General features: G+C 39.7%; 1 protein-coding gene across 1 annotated transcript in view; it reads left to right on the forward strand.

Annotated features, from left to right (window-relative positions):
- LOC133607194 (phosphoglucomutase-1-like) overlaps positions 1-16,206 on the forward strand; it is a 55,099-nt gene extending 38,893 nt beyond the window's left edge. The window contains exons 7-12 of the mRNA XM_061961663.2: positions 297-412; positions 480-615; positions 3,594-3,777; positions 9,421-9,549; positions 15,365-15,474; positions 15,540-16,206. Of these exons, the coding sequence (XP_061817647.1) occupies positions 297-412; positions 480-615; positions 3,594-3,777; positions 9,421-9,549; positions 15,365-15,454 (655 nt within the window). The 3' untranslated portion in view covers positions 15,455-15,474; positions 15,540-16,206. The remainder of the gene's footprint in view (positions 1-296; positions 413-479; positions 616-3,593; positions 3,778-9,420; positions 9,550-15,364; positions 15,475-15,539) is intronic.
- Positions 16,207-18,679: the final 2,473 nt, after the last annotated feature.

The raw sequence follows: 18,679 nt of genomic DNA on the forward strand, positions 1-18,679 counted from the left end.
CAGAAGCTAAAATATTTATTATTCTTTACAATAATAAAACAATTTTTTTACTTGAACATTGATTTAAATTGTCAGGAAAGAAGAGGAAGAAATTTCAAAGGTAAAAAGGTATATTTGTTTAAAAATCCTAAAATCATTTTTAAGGTTGTGTTTTTTCTCTAAAATTGTATTTCTAAAAGTAATAAGAAGCAAAGTAAAAAATAAATGAATTTATTTAAACAAGTGAAGACCCATCCATCCATCCATTTTCTACCGCTTATTCCAAGTGTGTGCTTCTATTTTTGTCTTTCTCACAGAGTAGCCAAGGCATCAAAAATAGAGCTGTATGAAACTCCCCCTGGGTGGACGTTCTTTGGAAGCCTCATGGATGCGGGTCGGCTCTCTCTGTGTGGAGATGAAAGCTTTGGAACGAGTACTTTATTACGCTCTTAATTATTATCTACGTGCCACTTTTTGCCAAGTCATGTTTCTTCTCTTAGGTGCGGACCATCTTCGTGAGAAGGACGGGCTTTGGACTGCGCTCGCATGGCTGTCCATCCTGGCCACCAGAAGGCAAAGCCTGGAGGATGTGCTCAGAGACCATTGGTTCAAATATGGGAGAAACTACTTCACCAGGTGAAAATGGAACACGCAGCTCTGCAGACGTTCAATTCATCAAAAGTGAGAAATCGTTTACATAAGTCGGGTCAAACTGTGACAGTAATCGCTAAACTACTCAGTATGACTGCCATGTACTGGAAATCACATACTAAGAAAGACAACACATGATGTAAGTGTCTATATTAGCCTACTATCAAAATGACTTTAAAAGTCTTATATAAGTGTTATAATGAAGACAACACATGATGTAAGTGTCTATATTAGCCTACTATCAAAATGACTTTAAAAGTCTTATATAAGTGTTATAATGAAGACAACACATGATGTAAGTGTCTATATTAGCCTACTATCAAAATGACTTTAAAAGTCTTATATTAGAGTTATAATGAAGGCAACACATGATTGGAGTGTCTATACTAGCCTACTATCAAAATGACTTTAAAAGTCTAATATAAGTGTTATAATGAAGACAACACATGATGCAAGTGTCTATATTAGCCTACTATCAAAATGACTTTAAAAGTCTTATATAAGTGTTATAATGAAGGCAACACATAATGTAAGTGTCTATATTAGCCTACTATCAAAATGACTTTAAAAGTCTCATATAACTGTTATAATGAAGGCAACACATGATGTAAGTGTCTGTATTAGCCTACTATCAAAATGACTTTAAAAGTCTTACTGTATTTTCCGCACCATAAGGCGCCCTGGGTTAAAAGCCGCGCCTTCAATGAACGGCATATTTCAAAACTTTGTCCACCTATAAGCCGCCCCGTGTTATAAGCCGCATCTAACTGCGCTAAAGGAATGTCAAAAAAACAGTCAGATAGGTCAGTCAAACTTTAATAATATATTAAAAACCAGCGTTCTAACAACTCTGTTCACTCCCAAAATGTACGCAAATGTGCAATCACAAACATACGTATATCAACATGGACAGAGCTGCGTGAAAAAAGCCACCCGGCCTCTTCGCGTAAACTTAAACTTACCTTAACCACTCGCTCATCTTTTCTTCATCCATCCCTTCGAGTTAGCTTTTATGATGACGCCGGCTGGAAAGGTCTCTTTTGGCAAGGTCTTCCTTTTGAATATCACCATGGGTGGAAGTTTCTGGCCATTAGCATGGCAAGCTAGAACCACAGTGAAGGATGACTTCTCATTCCCTGTGGTGCGAATATTCACCGTACGTGCTCCCGTTGTATCCACAGTGCGGTTCACAGGAATATCAGTTGCTGTGAAATAGTAGTCCGTGTGCGGATGGAGAGATTGCGTCTTTTCATGAACCGGATCCCTATCGCTTAGTAGGAGCCATTTTGTGGTCTTTACAGATGTAAACACACAAAGGAAATGAAACGTAATATACGCGCCCTTCTTCTTCTTCTACGGGGGCGGGTGGTTGCTTACAGTAGAAGAAGAAGCGCTTCCTGTTCTATGGGGGCGGGTGCTTACCTTGGCGGTTGCTTGCGTAGAAGAAGAAGCACTTCCTATTCTACCGGGAAAAAAGATGGCGGCTGTTTACCGAAGTTGCGAGATCGAAACTTTATGAAAATGAATCTTAATATTAATCCATATATAAAGCGCACCGGGTTAAAAGCCGCACTGTCAGCTTTTGAGTAAATTTGTGGTTTTTAGGTGCGGCTAATGGTGCGGAAAATACGGTATATAAGTGTTATAATGAAGGCAACACATGATGTAAGTGTCTATATTAGCCTACTATCAAAATTACTTTAAAAGTCTTATATAAGTGTTATAATGAAGGCAACACATGATGTAAGTGTCTACATTAGCCTACTATCAAAATGACTTTAAAAGTCTCATATAACTGTTATAATGAAGGCAACACATGATGTAAGTGTCTGTATTAGCCTACTATCAAAATGACTTTAAAAGTCTTATATAAGTGTTATAATGAAGACAACACATGAATATAAGTGTCTGTATTAGCTATATTAGCCTACTATCAAAATGACTTCAAAATTCTTATATTGTAGCGTTTGCTTTAAGGACATAATTCACCACACCTGTTTACTTGACTTTGTCGTCATTATTCACTGCCATTGTTCTATTGTGCACATAACAATGTTCTTCTTGTATGTATATATGTATATATACATGTGTATATGTATATATGTGTGTATATGTTTATGTATATATATATATATATGTATATATATATATATATATATATATATATATATATATATATATATATATATATATATATATATATATATATATATATATATACACATATATGTATATATATATATATTTATATATATATATATATATATATGTATCTGTGTATATATGTATATATGTGTGTATATATGTATATATATTTGTGTAGATATATTTATTTGTATGTACAGTATATACTGTATGTATAAATATGTATATATGTATAGTATATACAAATGTATATATATATATATATATATATATATATACATATATATATATATATATATATATATATATATATACAGTACAGGCCAAAAGTATGGACACACCTTCTCATTCAATGCGTTTTCTTTGTTTTCATGACTATTTACATTGTAGATTGTCACTGAAGGCATCAAAACTATGAATGAACACATGTGGAGTTATGTACTTAACAAAAAAAGGTGTGAAATAACTGAAAACATGTTTTATATTCTAATTTCTTCAAAATAGCCGCACTTTGCTCTGATTACTCTTTCGCACACTCCTGGCATTCTCTCGATGAGCTTCAAGAGGTAGTCACCTGAAATGGTTTTCACTTCACAGGTGTGCTTGAAGCTCATCGAGAGAATGCCAGGAGTGTGCAAAGCAGTAATCAGAGCAAAGGGTGGCTATTTTGAAGAAACTTTGAAACTAGAATATAAAACATGTTTTCAGTTATTTCACCTTTTTTTGTTAAGTATTAAACAAGAAAGAACTTTAATGGCTAAAACCACGAGGCGTCTCCACACTCCCATGTGGCTGATTTGAGTGGTTCTCTTGTCCAGATATGACTACGAGAACGTGGACATAGAAACGGCCTGTGAAATGATGGAGGACCTGGAGCTCCTAATTGCAGACAAGTCCTTTGTGAAGCAAAGATTTGCAGTGGAAGATAAAATCTACCACGTGGAAAAAGCCGACAATTTTGACTACACAGACCCTGTCGACAGCATTATCACCCGGAACCAGGTACTGTTCAACCCAAATGGTATGGTGGTATGGTATGGTATGCTCTTTATTGTCATTGCACAAGTGCAACATTTCATTTTCACCACAAACCCGTTCAAGATTAGACAAACATTGTACGGGGTAACAGAACAGGAACATAAAAGGTGGGAAAAAGGTAAACACTGGGGAAAAAAAGTCGATCTCAGAGTGGGCTCCTCTGGGGGAGAGGGCACAGAATTCGACTGAAAAAAACAACAACTAGATAGTCGATAAGCACTATACACATGTTGACACAGAAACCACAAGACTTGCAAAACAAGACAGGAGGAGACAAAGAGGCAAGCAGGGCACGGAGAGGGGAGGGAATGTGACCGCCTTTGCATAGAGCCAAGAGAGGAAAAAATAAAGATACATACATCATACTTGCCAACCTTGAGACCTCCGATTTCGGGAGGTGGGGGGAGGGGCTGGGGCGGGGCGTGGTTAGGGGCGTGGTTAAGAGGGGAGGAGTATATTTACAGCTAGAATTCACCAAGTCAACTATTTCCATACTTGCCAACCTTGAGACCTCCAATTTCGGGAGGTGTGGGGGTGGGGGTGGGAGGGTTGGGGTGGGGGGGCGTGGTTGGGGGCGTGGTTAAGAGGGGAGGAGTATATTGACAGCTAGAATTCACCAAGTCAAGTATTTCATTATATATATATATATATATATATATATATATATATATATATATATATATATATATATATATATATATATATATATATGTATATATATATATATATATGTCTTAATAAGGTTATCCAAAAAAAATAGTGCTCGATACCGTAGTAGAGCGCAATATATGTATGTGTGGGGAAAAAAATCACAAGACTATTTCATCTCTACAGGCCTGTTTCATGAGGGGGGGTACCCTCAATCATCAGGAGATTTTAATGGGAGCATTCACATACCATGGTTTGTATAGGGCACAGAGTGGGTGGGTACAGGCTGGCGTAGGGGCGTGGTGATTGGCTCATGTGTTGCCTAGGAGGTGTTTCCGTCTATGGCGGCATGTTGTTACAATTTCGCTGCGCTTGTTGAGGGATGACAGGTCTGGACGGTAAATAATAAACAGTTTCTCTTTCAAGCATAGGTTGCATCTTTTATTACCACTATTGTAAGGTGTGCTGGATGCAAGAATTTGCCATGTTATTGAATATTCAACATTATTGTCTTTGAGGTCCCAAATGTGTTTGCTGAGTTCTGTGGTATTTCGCAGGTTTTTGTTCCTGAAAGAAGCCTTGTGATTGTTCCATCTGGTTTTGAATTCTCCCTCGGTTAATCCTACATATGTGTCGGATGTGTTAATGTCCTTGCGTATTACCTTAGATTGGTAGACAACTGATGTTTGTAAGCACCCCCCGTTGAGAGGGCAATCAGGTTTCTTTCGACAATTACATCCTTTGTTGGTTTTGGAGTCGCTCTGTCTGAGGGCCGACGGCTCATTTGCAATTGTTTTGTTGTGGTTTGAGATGATTTGTCGTATATTGTTCATGCAGCTGTAGCTCAATTTAATGTTGTTCTTGTTGAATACTTTTCTTAGGATGTTGTCTTTGGGAAAGTGTTTGTCAATCAGATTGAGGAATTTGTGTCCAATGTTTGTTGAGACGTTTTTGCTGTATGGGGGGTTGTACCAGATGATGTCGTTCCGTTTTCTGTTCTTTTTTGGCTGGTTTCCTGGCGTGGGTTCATAGGTGAGGGTGAAATTGTATCCGCTTTCATCAAGGGCTTTTTGGTACGGGGGGGTTGCTTGGTCAAATTCAGCTTTGCTAGATGACAGCATCGATAGCCTTTTATTGATTCCGGTAGGTATTCTTTTCGTGGTGGTGGGTACCAGCTCCGGCTGAAAATCGGGAGATTTGGGGGAGAATATTTGTCCCGGGAGGTTTTCGGGAGAAGCACTGAATTTCGGGAGTCTCCCGGAAAATTCGGGAGGGTTGGCAAGTATGACTATTTCATATATATATATATATATATATATATATATATATATATATATATATATATATATATATATATATATATATATATATATATATATATAAGAAATACTTGACTTTCAATGAATTCTAGCTATATATATATATTTATTTTATTATATATATATGTATGTATAAATAAAAGAAATACTTGAATTTCAGTGTTCATTTATTTACACATATACACACACATAACACTCATCTACTCATTGTTGAGTTAAGGGTTGAATTGTCCATCCTTGTTCTATTCTCTGTCACTATCTTTCTAACCATGCTGAACACCCTCTCTGATGATGCATTGCTGTGTGGCACGCACAAAAGTGCTTTCATCAAATGCATTAGAGTCTGGAATCTTCCATCTCTCCCTAGCATGGCCCAAAACCGGTCAATCTTTGCTTCCCGAGGAAGATCTTCAGTGCCAAGCACTTGGTAGTCCACTACTTCTTCCCGGAGGCTATCCAGGTCCAATCGCAGCTGCGGCTTGGAACTTACAAGCTGTTATGAGAGTAGTGTATGTGTGTGTGTGTGTGTGTGTGTGTGTGTGGCCCTTTAATAGGTGAGCATGTGAGGTGAGTGACGTCAGTGAGTGTGTGGGCGAGAGAAGAGAGGGAGCGGTAGCGTGAGTGCGGGCGGGGACTAGTTTGTTTTGTGTTGGACTGGCTGTGTGCATACTTGCCAATCCCAAAATAGTGACAGAGAATAGAACAAGAATGGACAATTCAACCCTTAACTCAACAATGAGTAGATGAGTGCTATGTGTGTGTATATGTGTAAATGAATGAACACTGAAATTCAAGTATTTCTTTTATTTATATATACATATATATATATATATATATATATATATATATATATATATATAAATAAATATATAAATAAATAAATATATATATATATATATAGCTAGAATTAATTGAAAGTCAAGTATTTCTTATATATATATATATATATATATATATATATATATATATATATATATATATATATATATTTTAGGGACCACATTTCAATAAAGCTAAGGGGCTGGGGGACGGATGTATCCCTTCACCCATTAAACTTATTTTGTTAGAACCAACGTCCACCTGCTCAGTGGCCTAGTGGTTAGAGTGTCCACCCTGTGATTGGTAGGTTGTGAGTTCAAACCCCGGCCGAGTCATACCAAAGACTATAAAAATGGGAGCCATTACCTCCGTGCTTGGCACTCAGCATCAAGGGTTGGAATTGGGGGTTAAATCACCAAAAAAATGATTCCCGGGCGCGGCCACCGCTGCTGCTCACTGCTCCCCTCACCTCCCAGGGGGTGAACAAGGGTGATGGGTCGAATGCAGAGAATAATTTCGCCACACCTAGTGTGTGTGTGACAATCATTGGTACTTTATATTTAACTTAACTGATTTTGGTCTATTTGTTTTGCCCTCCTGTTTTTAAGGACCCTATGCACTAGAGAAAAGCGCTATACAAATTTAATTCACTTCATCAAGCGGTGCGGCTTCATAGTTTACCAAAGTCGTACGAAAACATTTTGACACATTTTTAATGTTCTATATTTTCAATGGAACATCTCAAGTTTTGGTGTTGTTTCCTGGCGCCACATTGCAGTCTACACGTATCTCTTTTGTGTGACTGCCATCGACCAGGTCACACTTACCATTACACCATGTGCCAAATAAAATTGCTTCGAGGTCGGTAAGCACAACCAGAATTATTCCGCACATTAGGCGCACCGGGCTATAAGGCGCACTGTCGATTTTTGAGAAAAATGAAAGGATTTTAAGTGCGCCTTGTAGTCCGAAAAATACGGTGACTCAAGAATTTGAACAAATGACTCCTGACTGCATCTGAAGTAAACAAACTACCTTAGCTACATAAATCATATTACAGAAAACAGAATGTTATTGTCAAAAAGGAGAGGACTTAAAAGGGCTCCTTGAGGAACACCTCAATTATGAAAATCACAAGTTTGGACCCCAAGTGTTCTATGTTTGCTTGCAAGGTTCAAATGTCAATGCAAGGATCTTTGAATGTGTTTACAGTGGTCCAAGTTCCTCACAGGAGCACACTAGTGTACAAATGTTTGTCCCCGGAGTTTTAAACTGAACTCAGGGGCCGGTACAGTGTCATTGGGATGTGGCCCCCGGGCCACCAGTTGAATCTATCTAGTGATCAACATACCGTATTTTCCGCACTATAAGGCGCACCGGATTATTAGCCGCACCTTCTATGAATTACATATTTCATAATTTTGTCCGTATTTTCCGCACTATAAGGCGCACCGGATTATTAGCCGCACCTTCTATGAATTACATATTTCATAATTTTGTCCACCAATAAGCCGCCCCGGACTATAAGCCGCGCCTACGCTGCGCTAAAGTGAATGTCAAAAAAACGCTGCGCTAAAGTGAATGTCAAAAAAACAGTCAGATAGTTCAGTCAAACTTTAATAATATATTGAAAACCAGCGTTCTAACAACTCTGTCCCAAAATGTACGCAAATGTGCAATCACAAACATAGTAAAATTCAAAATGGTGTAGAGCAATAAATAGCAACATAATGTTGCTCGAACGTTAATGTCACAACACACAAAATAAACATAGCGCTCACCTTCTGAAGTTATTCTTCATTCGTAAATCCTTCGAATTCTTCGTCTTCGGTGTCCGAATTGAAAAGTTGCGCAAGCGTGGGATCCAAAAATGGCCGGCTCCGTCTCGTCGAAGTCATCGGATTCAGTGTCGCTGTTGTTGTGCAGCAGTTCTGTGAATCCTGCCTTCCGGAAAGCTCGGACCACAGTTGTGACCGAAATATCTGCCCAGGCATTTACGATCCACTGGCAAATGTTGGCGTATGTCGTCCGGCGCTGTCTGCCCGTCTTAGTGAAGGTGTGTTCGCCTTCGGAGCTGTGTGAAAAAAGCCACCCGGCCTCTTCGCGTAAACTTCCCTTAACCACTCGCTCATCTTTTCTTCATCCATCCATCCCTTCGAGTTAGCTTTTATGATGACGCCGGCTGGAAAGGTCTCTTTTGGCAAGGTCTTCCTTTTGAATATCACCATGGGTGGAAGTTAGCATGGCAAGCTAGAACCACAGTGAAGGATGACTTCTCATTCCCTGTGGTGCGAATATTCACCGTACGTGCTCCCGTTCCACAGTGCGGTTCACAGGAATATCAGTTGCTGTGAAATACGGTAGTAATCCGTGTGCGGATGGAGAGATTGCGTCTTTTTATGAACCGGATCCTTGTCGCGTAGTAGGAGCCATTTTGTGGTCTTTACAGATGTAAACAGGAAATGAAACGTACGGTGATATCCGCGCGTTTTTTCTTCTTCTTCCGGGGGCGGGTGGTTGCTTAAAGCGCTTCCTGTTCTATGGGGGCGGGTGCTTACCTTGGCGGTTGCTTGCGTAGAAGAAGAAGCGCTTCCTGTTCTACCGGGAAAAAAGATGGCGGCTGTTTACCGAAGTTGCGAGACCGAAACTTTATGAAAATGAATCGTAATAAAGCGCACCGGGTTATAAGGCGCACTGTCAGCTTTTGAGAAAAATTGTGGTTTTTAGGTGCGCCTTATAGTGCGGAAAATACGGTATATATTTACTACATCCTCTATTATACAGAGATTGTATTCCATTCAAGAACGCATTTCCTCCGCAGGGTCTGCGGATAATCTTTTCCGACGGTTCTCGGATCATCTACAGACTCAGCGGCACGTGCGGCGACGGGGCCACAGTTCACATCCATCTTGACAGCTACGAGAAAGAAGACATTTTTCAAGATGCGCAGGTGAGAAAACACAGCATTGCTCCGAATAATAGAGCCATGAAATGAAGGCACCTGCGCCTAAAAGGTCTGATTATATCCAGTTAATGTAGGGGGTACTTTAACTTAACTTAATTAATCACACTTTTGGATCTGGATTAATCATGATTAACCACAGGTTATAACCTGCCTGCGTAATATAAACCAACTTTAAAAAGACCCCCACATTTTTGACACCAGAGCAATTTTACTGTCAAAGTCATCCGTAAACATTTTTTTAATGTTTTGCTTGAATGCAAATCAATATTTGCTTAAAAGTGGCTAACAATTGTTGTACAAACCCCATTATCATATGAGTTGGGAAATTGTGTTAGATGTAAATATAAACGGAATACAATGATTTGCAAATCCTTTTCAACCCATATTCAGTTGAATGCACTACAAAGACAACATATTTGATGTTCAAACTCATAAACTTTATTTATTTTTTTTGCAAATTATAATTAACTTAGAATTTCATGGCTGCAACATGTGCCAAAGTAGTTGGGAAAGGGCATGTTCACCACTGTGTTACATGGCCTTTCCTTTGAACAACACTCAGTAAACGTTTGGGAACTGAGGAGACACATTTTTGAAGCTTCTCAAGGTTCAAGGTTCAAGGTTCAACTTTATTGTCCCCGCGGGGAAATTTGTCTTGGGCACAGTGCATCATTGCTTTCTTAACATACCCAAAAACAACAGAACAAAAACACAAGCACAGACACAACCACAACCATACAACTAAGATTTAAACATCACAACATGGAGCTTGATAGACATAGGTGGCACTTTGATGTAGGCATAAAATCTACAGTGTGGAGATAAAGATAAAGTACCAATGTGCATTGCACTAGAGCTCATGGATAAAGTGCTGTGTGCTAAAGTGCTTAGTTCTAAAGTGCTATGTGCTAAAGTGCTATGTGCTAAAAAAGTGCTAACCTATGTATTAAAATTCTATTGCACATTGTTGGTCAGCTTAATGGAGGCTGGGACAAATGATAATTTAAGGCGGTTAGATTTGCATAGTGGGACCCGGAGTCTTCTCCCTGATGGCAGGGTTCCATATTCAGGAAAGAGTGGGTGTTGTGAGTTGGAAATAATTTTCTTAGCTTTTTTCCTAACTGCCTGCTCATAGATGCTCTGTATAGGCTCATATTCTTTCCTCCCTACGATTTTCATTGCCGTTTTATGCATGCCGGCCAGTTTGCTTTTTAGCTTAACGGTTAGGTTGCCAAACCATGAGGTGATCCCGTATCTAATGATGCTCTCTACAATGGCACGGTAGAAAATCATCATGATGTGGCTGCTTACGCCGTACAATCTTAATCTTCGCAAAAAATATAGCCTCTGTTGCAGTCTATTGCACAGTTTGTCAATATGTGTCTTCCAGCAGAGAAGATTATCAATATGAACCCCTAAATATTTATATGAGGATACCTGGGTGATTTCCTGATTTTTGATGACCACTGGCTCATGGTCAGTCACTTTCCTCGGATCCAAAACCATTTCCTGTGTCTTGGTCACATTTAAAATAAGATGGTTAGTGTCACACCACCTAATAAATAGGTCTATCTCGTCTTGGTACACAGAGGGGTCCGTATCCTTGTGTAGAAGGCTTAGGAGCACGGTATCGTCTGCAAATTTCACCATATAATTGTTAGGGTGCACAGTCCTACAATCATCGATGTACAATGTAAACAGTGTTGGTGATACAACGCAACCCTGTGGGACGCCTGTGTTGCAGTGTTTGGTGTCTGACAGTGTTCTGTTGACCATCACTTGCTGTGTTCTGTTTGTTAAAAAAGAGTGGAACCATTTGATCAAAAAATTACGCGTTCGCTGATAAAAAAAAAAGAGGATCAGCAGTGCGATATAAAAACTTGCTTCCATTGTTAGGGCTCGGGCTACAAACAATTGGTAGTTCAGACGGCCGAGTTCTTTGTATGTCGAATGTCAATTTATGCCGTGGTCAGCTTCACGTAAAGTCACAAGCACCAAAGGTGGAATTCAGGTGGAATTCTTTCCCATTCTTGCTTGATGTACAGCTTAAGTTGTTCAACAGTCCGGGGGTCTCCGTTGTGCTATTTTAGGCTTCACACATTTTCAATGGGAGACAGGTCTGGACTACAGGCAGGCCAGTCTAGTACCCGCACTCTTTTACTATGAAACCACGTTGATGTAACACATTGCTTGGCATTGTTTTTCACCATCTACGGTCTGTGATATCATCAAAGGGTTCAGAGAATCTGGAGAAATCACTGCACGTAAGCAGCTAAGCCCGTGACCTTCCATCCCTCAGGCTGTACTGCATCAACAAGCGACATCAGTGTGTAAAGGATATCACCACATGGGCTCAGGAACACTTCAGAAACCCACTGTCAGTAACTACAGTTGGTCGCTACATCTGTAAGTGCAAGTTAAAACTCTCCTATGCAAGGCGAAAACCGTTTATCAACAACACCCAGAAACGCCGTCGGCTTCGCTGGGCCCGAGCTCATCTAAGATGGACTGATACAAAGTGGAAAAGTGTTCTGTGGTCTGACGAGTCCACATTTCAAATTGTTTTTGGAAACTGTGGACGTCGTGTCCTCCGGACCAAAGAGGGAAAGAACCATCCGGATTGTTATAGGCGCAAAGTGGAAAAGCCAGCATGTGTGATGGCATGGGGGTGTATTAGTGCCCAAGACATGGGTAACTTACACGTCTGTGAAGGCGCCATTAATGCTGAAAGGTACATACAGGTTTTGGAGCAACATATGTTGCCATCCAAGCAACGTTACCATGGACGCCCCTGCTTATTTCAGCAAGACAATGCCAAGCTATGTGTTACATCAACGTGGCTTCATAGTAAAAGAGTGCGGGTACTAGACTGGCCTGCCTGTAGTCCAGACCTGTCTCCCATTGGTGCATTATGAAGCCTAAAATAGCACAACGGAGACCCCCGGACTGTTGAACAACTTAAGCTGTACATCAAGCAAGAATGGGAAAGAATTCCACCTGAGAAGCATCAAAAATGTGTCTCCTCAGTTCCCAAACGTTTACTGAGTGTTGTTAAAAGGAAAGGCCATGTAACACAGTGGTGAACATGCCCTTTCCCAACTACTTTGGCACGTGTTGCAGCCATGAAATTCTAAGTTAATGATTATTTGCAAAGAAAAAAATAAAGTTTATGAGTTTGAACATGAAATATGTTGTCTTTGTAGCATATTCAACTGAATATGGGTTGAAAAGGATTTGCAAATCATTGTATTCCGTTTATATTTACATCTAACACAATTTCCCAACTCATTGTCATGACTTGGTCCTGGGGTTTAGTTTTTCTAGAAGGCAACGGAAAGTTGGCTCGGGCGAGACGGCAATGAGAGTACATAATTTATTTTTTACACTAGTAAAGGACAAAAGAAAGAGTACAAACGAAAAGCGCGCACAGTGGCGGAGAAACAACTTGGCTATGAAAACAAATACTTGCACAAAGGCAAAAACTATGAACAACAAAAAACACTAACTGTGGCAATAATAAACAAAACTTACTTGGCATGGACAAAAAGGAGCAGTAGTGAACGATGGACATGAAAAAAGAGTCAGAAATGTGCAGAGCATAAATGTGGGGATGTCACCAGAAAGACAAACTGAAAAACAATGAACTTAAATACTACAGACATGATTAACGAAAACAGGTGCGTGACTCAAGACGTGAAACAGGTGCGTGACGTGACAGGTGAAAACTAATGGGTTGCTATGGTGACAAACAAGAGTGCACAAGAGTGGAACAGGTGAAACTAATGGGTAATCATGGAAACAAGACAAGGGAGTGAAAAGCCAGAAACTAAAGAGTCCAATAACTAAACAAAACATGACTTAAAACAAAACATGATTACACAGACATGACACTCATATGGAAACGGGGTTTGTAAGAAATGCATACTTGATACCAGAGGTGGGACCAAGTCATTGTTTTGCAAGTCACAAGTAAGTCTCAAGTCTTTGCCCTCAAGTCCGAGTCAAGTCCCGAGTCAAGACAGGCAAGCCCCGAGTCAAGTCCAAAGTCAAGACTGGAAAGTCTCAAGTCAAGTCCTAAGTCCTGCATTTTGAGTTTCGAGTCCTTTCAAGTCCTTTTAACCACAGACTAATATATTAACACAGCTTGTGTATGCTTTTCAAACGCTGTATTTATTTATTAAAACAAGTGCATTTTAAATTGCAGGAAAGAAAATTGTGCTGACATTGCACTTTATAATAGCACTATTAACCAGTCATTTTAAACATTAACTCATTCCTTTACAGAACAAACACATTGAAAAATAAAGTGCAAATGTACTTATTTGTACAAAAGTGTTAACATTGAAAAAACATGACATATACGCGAACATAACAAGAAAGTTGTACTTTTTATATGTCAAAGACCAAATTAGCCAAGAGTCTGTCAGTCATTTGTGCACGATGGGGGCGTAGTATGATGCCACCATGGCTGAAAACTCGCTCCACTGGAGCACTGGAGGCAGGCACTGCCAAGACTCTCATGGCCACTCGGAACAGTGAAGGAAGAGTCTTCATGTTCAATGCCCAGAACAAAAGGGGAGAGAGTTGTTTTGGGTTGATGCACTACTTGTAAGTGTATCTTGTGTTTTTTATCTTGATTTAATTAAAAAAAGAAAAAAAAAAAATTATTTCTTGTGCGGCCCGATACCAATCGATCCACGGACCAGTACCGGGCCGCGGCCCGGTGGTTGGGGACCACTGAGGTAAACAACCAACAGTATGTCAGAAAGCTAGCTAAAACGGTACACATATTCATAATATAGTATACATTTTAACTGACCTTTATTTGACTATTTTTGTCTTTTTTTAGGTGGCTAAAATACGCGGTGCTGCTGACCGCCGTCTAACGTTACGTGTGATATATTGACTAACGTAACCCTGCTTAAAAAAAATCCCTGAACAAAAAGTATGAATAAGGTAGTGAACTGCAACAGATTCCCGTGTTTGCAATAACGTTATAACGTTAGCAGTGAGTTTACAGCCTCACTGATTTAACTACACAGCAAATAAAAGTCACGTTACTTAGCCAATAAACGTTATCTTACATTCAAAACTTACCGTTCTTTGTGCAACTTCAAATGCCGGACGAAGTTGGAAGTTGTTGCCTCTCCATCAGTAATTTTCGAACCGCATGTGTTGCATACTGCAAACCGTTTTGTGTTGACCACCTCGTAATTTTTATACCCAAACAAAATTATTTTAGGTATCATTTTTTGTTCACTGGCGTGTGGTTTGGACATGTCTTCTTCGTTGGTTGTCCTGCAATTTGATTGGATGAATGCTGTGTGATGAAAACAAAGTAGATCTAATTTGATTGGCTGTTGTACTGAGAGCACACCAGCTGACACACGCAACGCTGATGGACAAGTACACAATGAAAAATACGGAGCGCTCCCGAATAACTTTTTCATCTTTGGGTTTTGGGGAAAGTAGCAAGTCATGTCAAGTCATGTCAATTCAAAAGGCTCAAGTCCAAGTGAAGTCACAAGTCATTGATGTTAAAGTCTAAGTCGAGTTGCAAGTCTTTTTACATTTTGTCAAGTCGAGTCTAAAGTCATCAAATTCATGACTCGAGTCTGACTCGAGTCCAAGTCATGTGACTCGAGTCCACACCTCTGCTTGATACGCTGTGTGCTCCATTCCACTACTTGACCATAAAAATAAATAGAATGCAAAGCAGCACACACTTTTTTAATGGCCATGTTTCGTTCTAATGACAATTCACAGCCAATTGATTGTCTCCTGTTTTTTCTCGGAACAGGTGGTGTTGGCACCGTTGGCAACAATCGCAGTCAAGATGTCCCAGCTCCATCGCCGAATTGGTCGAAATGGTCCGTCTGTTATCACATGACTCCGCCCGTCAGCTACGCCGTAAGATTGTCAAATGTCAACAAAACTTTGCTCGATATAGAGTTCCTTTTCTTTTTGTTGTTTAGGAGTACGAGTCGAGTGTGCCGCCCCTGCTTTACGGCCCCCATCCGTCGAGTCGTCATTTGCATTGTGTATCATCTCACCGTGACGTCGCACATCATCCCGTGATCATCCATCATGCTTTATTCCGGGAAATTAAAAAGGCATCCGTGAGTGACGAAATGGAGCGGAATTAGTCGGCGCTGGAGGATAAAAAAAAAGCCAGCTTGATGGTGCGCATAAAAACACTTTATCTCATATTAGGGGGAAAGATTGCAAACAAGTACAAATTTGAATATGTGCACACAACAATAACCTGCTTTTACGTCCATACTTGACTGCCAAAGTCTAGCGTTGTTTGTGTGATAGGGGATTGTACCTGCATGCTTTCCGTGAGCAGCTCGCAAACGTTTGATCTCCAGCTCTGTGATCACTCATGCACTCTGAGGACGTTTCACCCTTTGCTTCTACGACCCTCGGCGATAAATACGAGAGAGAAACCCAACATGAAAGGTTGCGGTTAAAAAACAGCGAGAGATGATAATTGGAATGTAACGTTCAGGACTCGGTGATTAGTGTTAACAGACCGTCTTTGCCGTTTGTGGCGTCTTTTTTACATTCCATAAATCTAAAGCGTTATCAGATGTTTTTGACTCGGTCTAAATGATATGAGCACTATAAGAAACTTACATGGAATGGGAATTGCGTGTGAATGCCCCATGAACCACCGCTATTACGCGTGAGCGGAACTGAAATGCTTGAATGTCCAGTGTGAGTGGGGTGAAATTCCTGGTAATTCCGTGTAATCAGGGAATTTTCGAAACCGGCAAACATGCTGGTTCGAATGTCCAGGGTGAGTGGAGTGTGTGGATGTTGGACCGGTTCAAATCGGACGAGAAATGTGGGATGTGCAGTCGATTGTTTATTTCCTATTCGTTGTCAATTGGGAGAAAATTACCAGAAATTCTGGGAAAATCTGGATTTTTGGGAAAGGATAAACGTGTTTGTGTTCGATATATGTGAAGAACTGTGTGGGTTGATGGTTGAAAGGTCGGAATCGGGTAAAAATAAGCGCAACATTTTGAGAATTTAGGACATTGGATGAGTACGTCCATTCATTTGAATAGAAATTTCCTAGGAATTTTGGGAAAAACTAGATGATATGAATAGGTCGGTGTTGGAATTTTTCGAAACGGTTGAAAAATGTTGACGTAGTAACAATTTTAATTCAAATAGGTATTTCGGAATTTCGGGAAAACCGGGAATTTGTACGCAAAGAAAAATATGAGCATTTGTTGTCACATTTAGGAAGAAATTTTTTGAAGGTGGAATGGTCAAAAAAACGGTTGAAAAATGTGGACTGTAAAAATTTCCAGGAAGAGGTCAACATAGGGCTTCAGGAAACTGTGATTTCTAGGAATTCCCGGAATTCCTGGAATTTTTTCAAACTTGGGAAATGGTTTGTTTGTCCAAGGTGAGTGGAGTGTGTGGATGTTGGACCAGTTCAAATCGGACGAGAAATGTGGGATATGCAGTCGATTGTATATTTCCTATTCGTTGTCAATTGGGAGAAAATTACCAGAAAATCTGGGAAAACCGGGATTTTTGGGAAAGGAAAAACGTGTTTTGTGTTCGATATATGTGAAGAACAGTGTGGCTTGATGGTTGAAAGGTCGGAATCGGGGGAAAAATAGCGTCAAATTTAGAGAATTTAGGTCATTGATGAATACGTCCATTCATTTGAATAGGAATTTCCTAGGAAAATTTTTGAAAAACGTCAAAATAAGTAATACAACAGTTGTCCTAGATGATATGAATGGGTCGGTGTTCGAATTTTTCGAAATGATTGAAAAATGTTGACGTAGTTTGAATATGTGCACACAAATTCCTGGAATTTCGGGAAAATCGGGAATTTGTACGCAAAGAAAAATATGAGCATTTGTTGTCACATTTAGGAAGAATGTTTTGAAGGGGGAATGGTCAAAAAACGGTTGAAAAATGTGGACTGTGAAAACTTTCCAGGAAGAGGTTAACAAAGGGCTTTGGGAAACTGGGAATTCCTGGAATTTTTTCAAACTTGGAAAATAGTTTGTTTGTCCAAGGTGAGTGGAGTGTGTGGATGTTGGACCGGTTCAAATCGGACGAGAAATGTGGGATATGCAGTCGATTGTTTTTTTCCTATTCGTTGTCAATTGGGAGAAAATTACCAGAAATTCTGGGAAAACCGGGATTTTTGGGAAAGGAAAAACGTGTTTTGTGTTAGATATATGTGAAGAACTGTGTGGCTTGATGGTTGAAAGGTCGGAATTGGGTAAAAAAATAGCGCAACATTTTGAGAATTTAGGTCATTGGATGAGTACGTCCATTCATTTGAAAAGGAATTTCCTAGGAATTTTTGGAAAAACGAAGGGCTTTGGGAAACTGGGAATTCCTGGAATTTTTTCAAACTTGGGAAATGGTTTGTTTGTCCAAGGTGAGTGGAGTGTGTGGATGTTGGACCGGTTCAAATCGGACGAGAAATGTGGGATATGCAGTCGATTGTTTATTTCCTATTCGTTGTCAATTGGGAGATAATTACCAGAAATTCTGGGAAAACCGGGATTTTTGGGAAAGGATAAACGTGTTTGTGTTCGATATATGTGAAGAACTGTGTGGGTTGATGGTTGAAAGGTCGGAATCGGGGGAAAAATAGCGTCAAATTTAGAGAATTTAGGTCATTGATGAATACGTCCATTCATTTGAATAGGAATTTCCTAGGAATTTTGGGAAAAACGAGAAAATAAGTAATACAATAGTTGTCCTAGATGATATGAATAGGTCGGTGTTGGAATTTTTCGAAACGGTTGAAAAATGTTGACGTAGTAACAATTTTAATTCAAATAGGTATTTCGGAATTCCTGGAATTTCGGGAAAACCGGGAATTTGTATGCCAAGAAAAATATGAGCATTTGTTGTCACATTTAGGAATAATGTTTTGAAGGTGGAATGGTCAAAAAACGGTTGACAAATGTGGACTGTGAAAACTTTCCAGGAAGAGGTCAACATAGGGCTTTGGGAAACTGTGATTCTAGGAATTCCCGGAATTCCTGGAATTTTTTTCGAACTTGGAAAATGGTTTGTTTGTCCAAGGTGAGTGGAGTGTGTGGATGTTGGACCGGTTCAAATC

Source organism: Nerophis lumbriciformis, linkage group LG09 (assembly GCF_033978685.3).
Source record: "Nerophis lumbriciformis linkage group LG09, RoL_Nlum_v2.1, whole genome shotgun sequence".
NCBI classification, from domain to species: Eukaryota; Metazoa; Chordata; class Actinopteri; order Syngnathiformes; family Syngnathidae; genus Nerophis; species Nerophis lumbriciformis.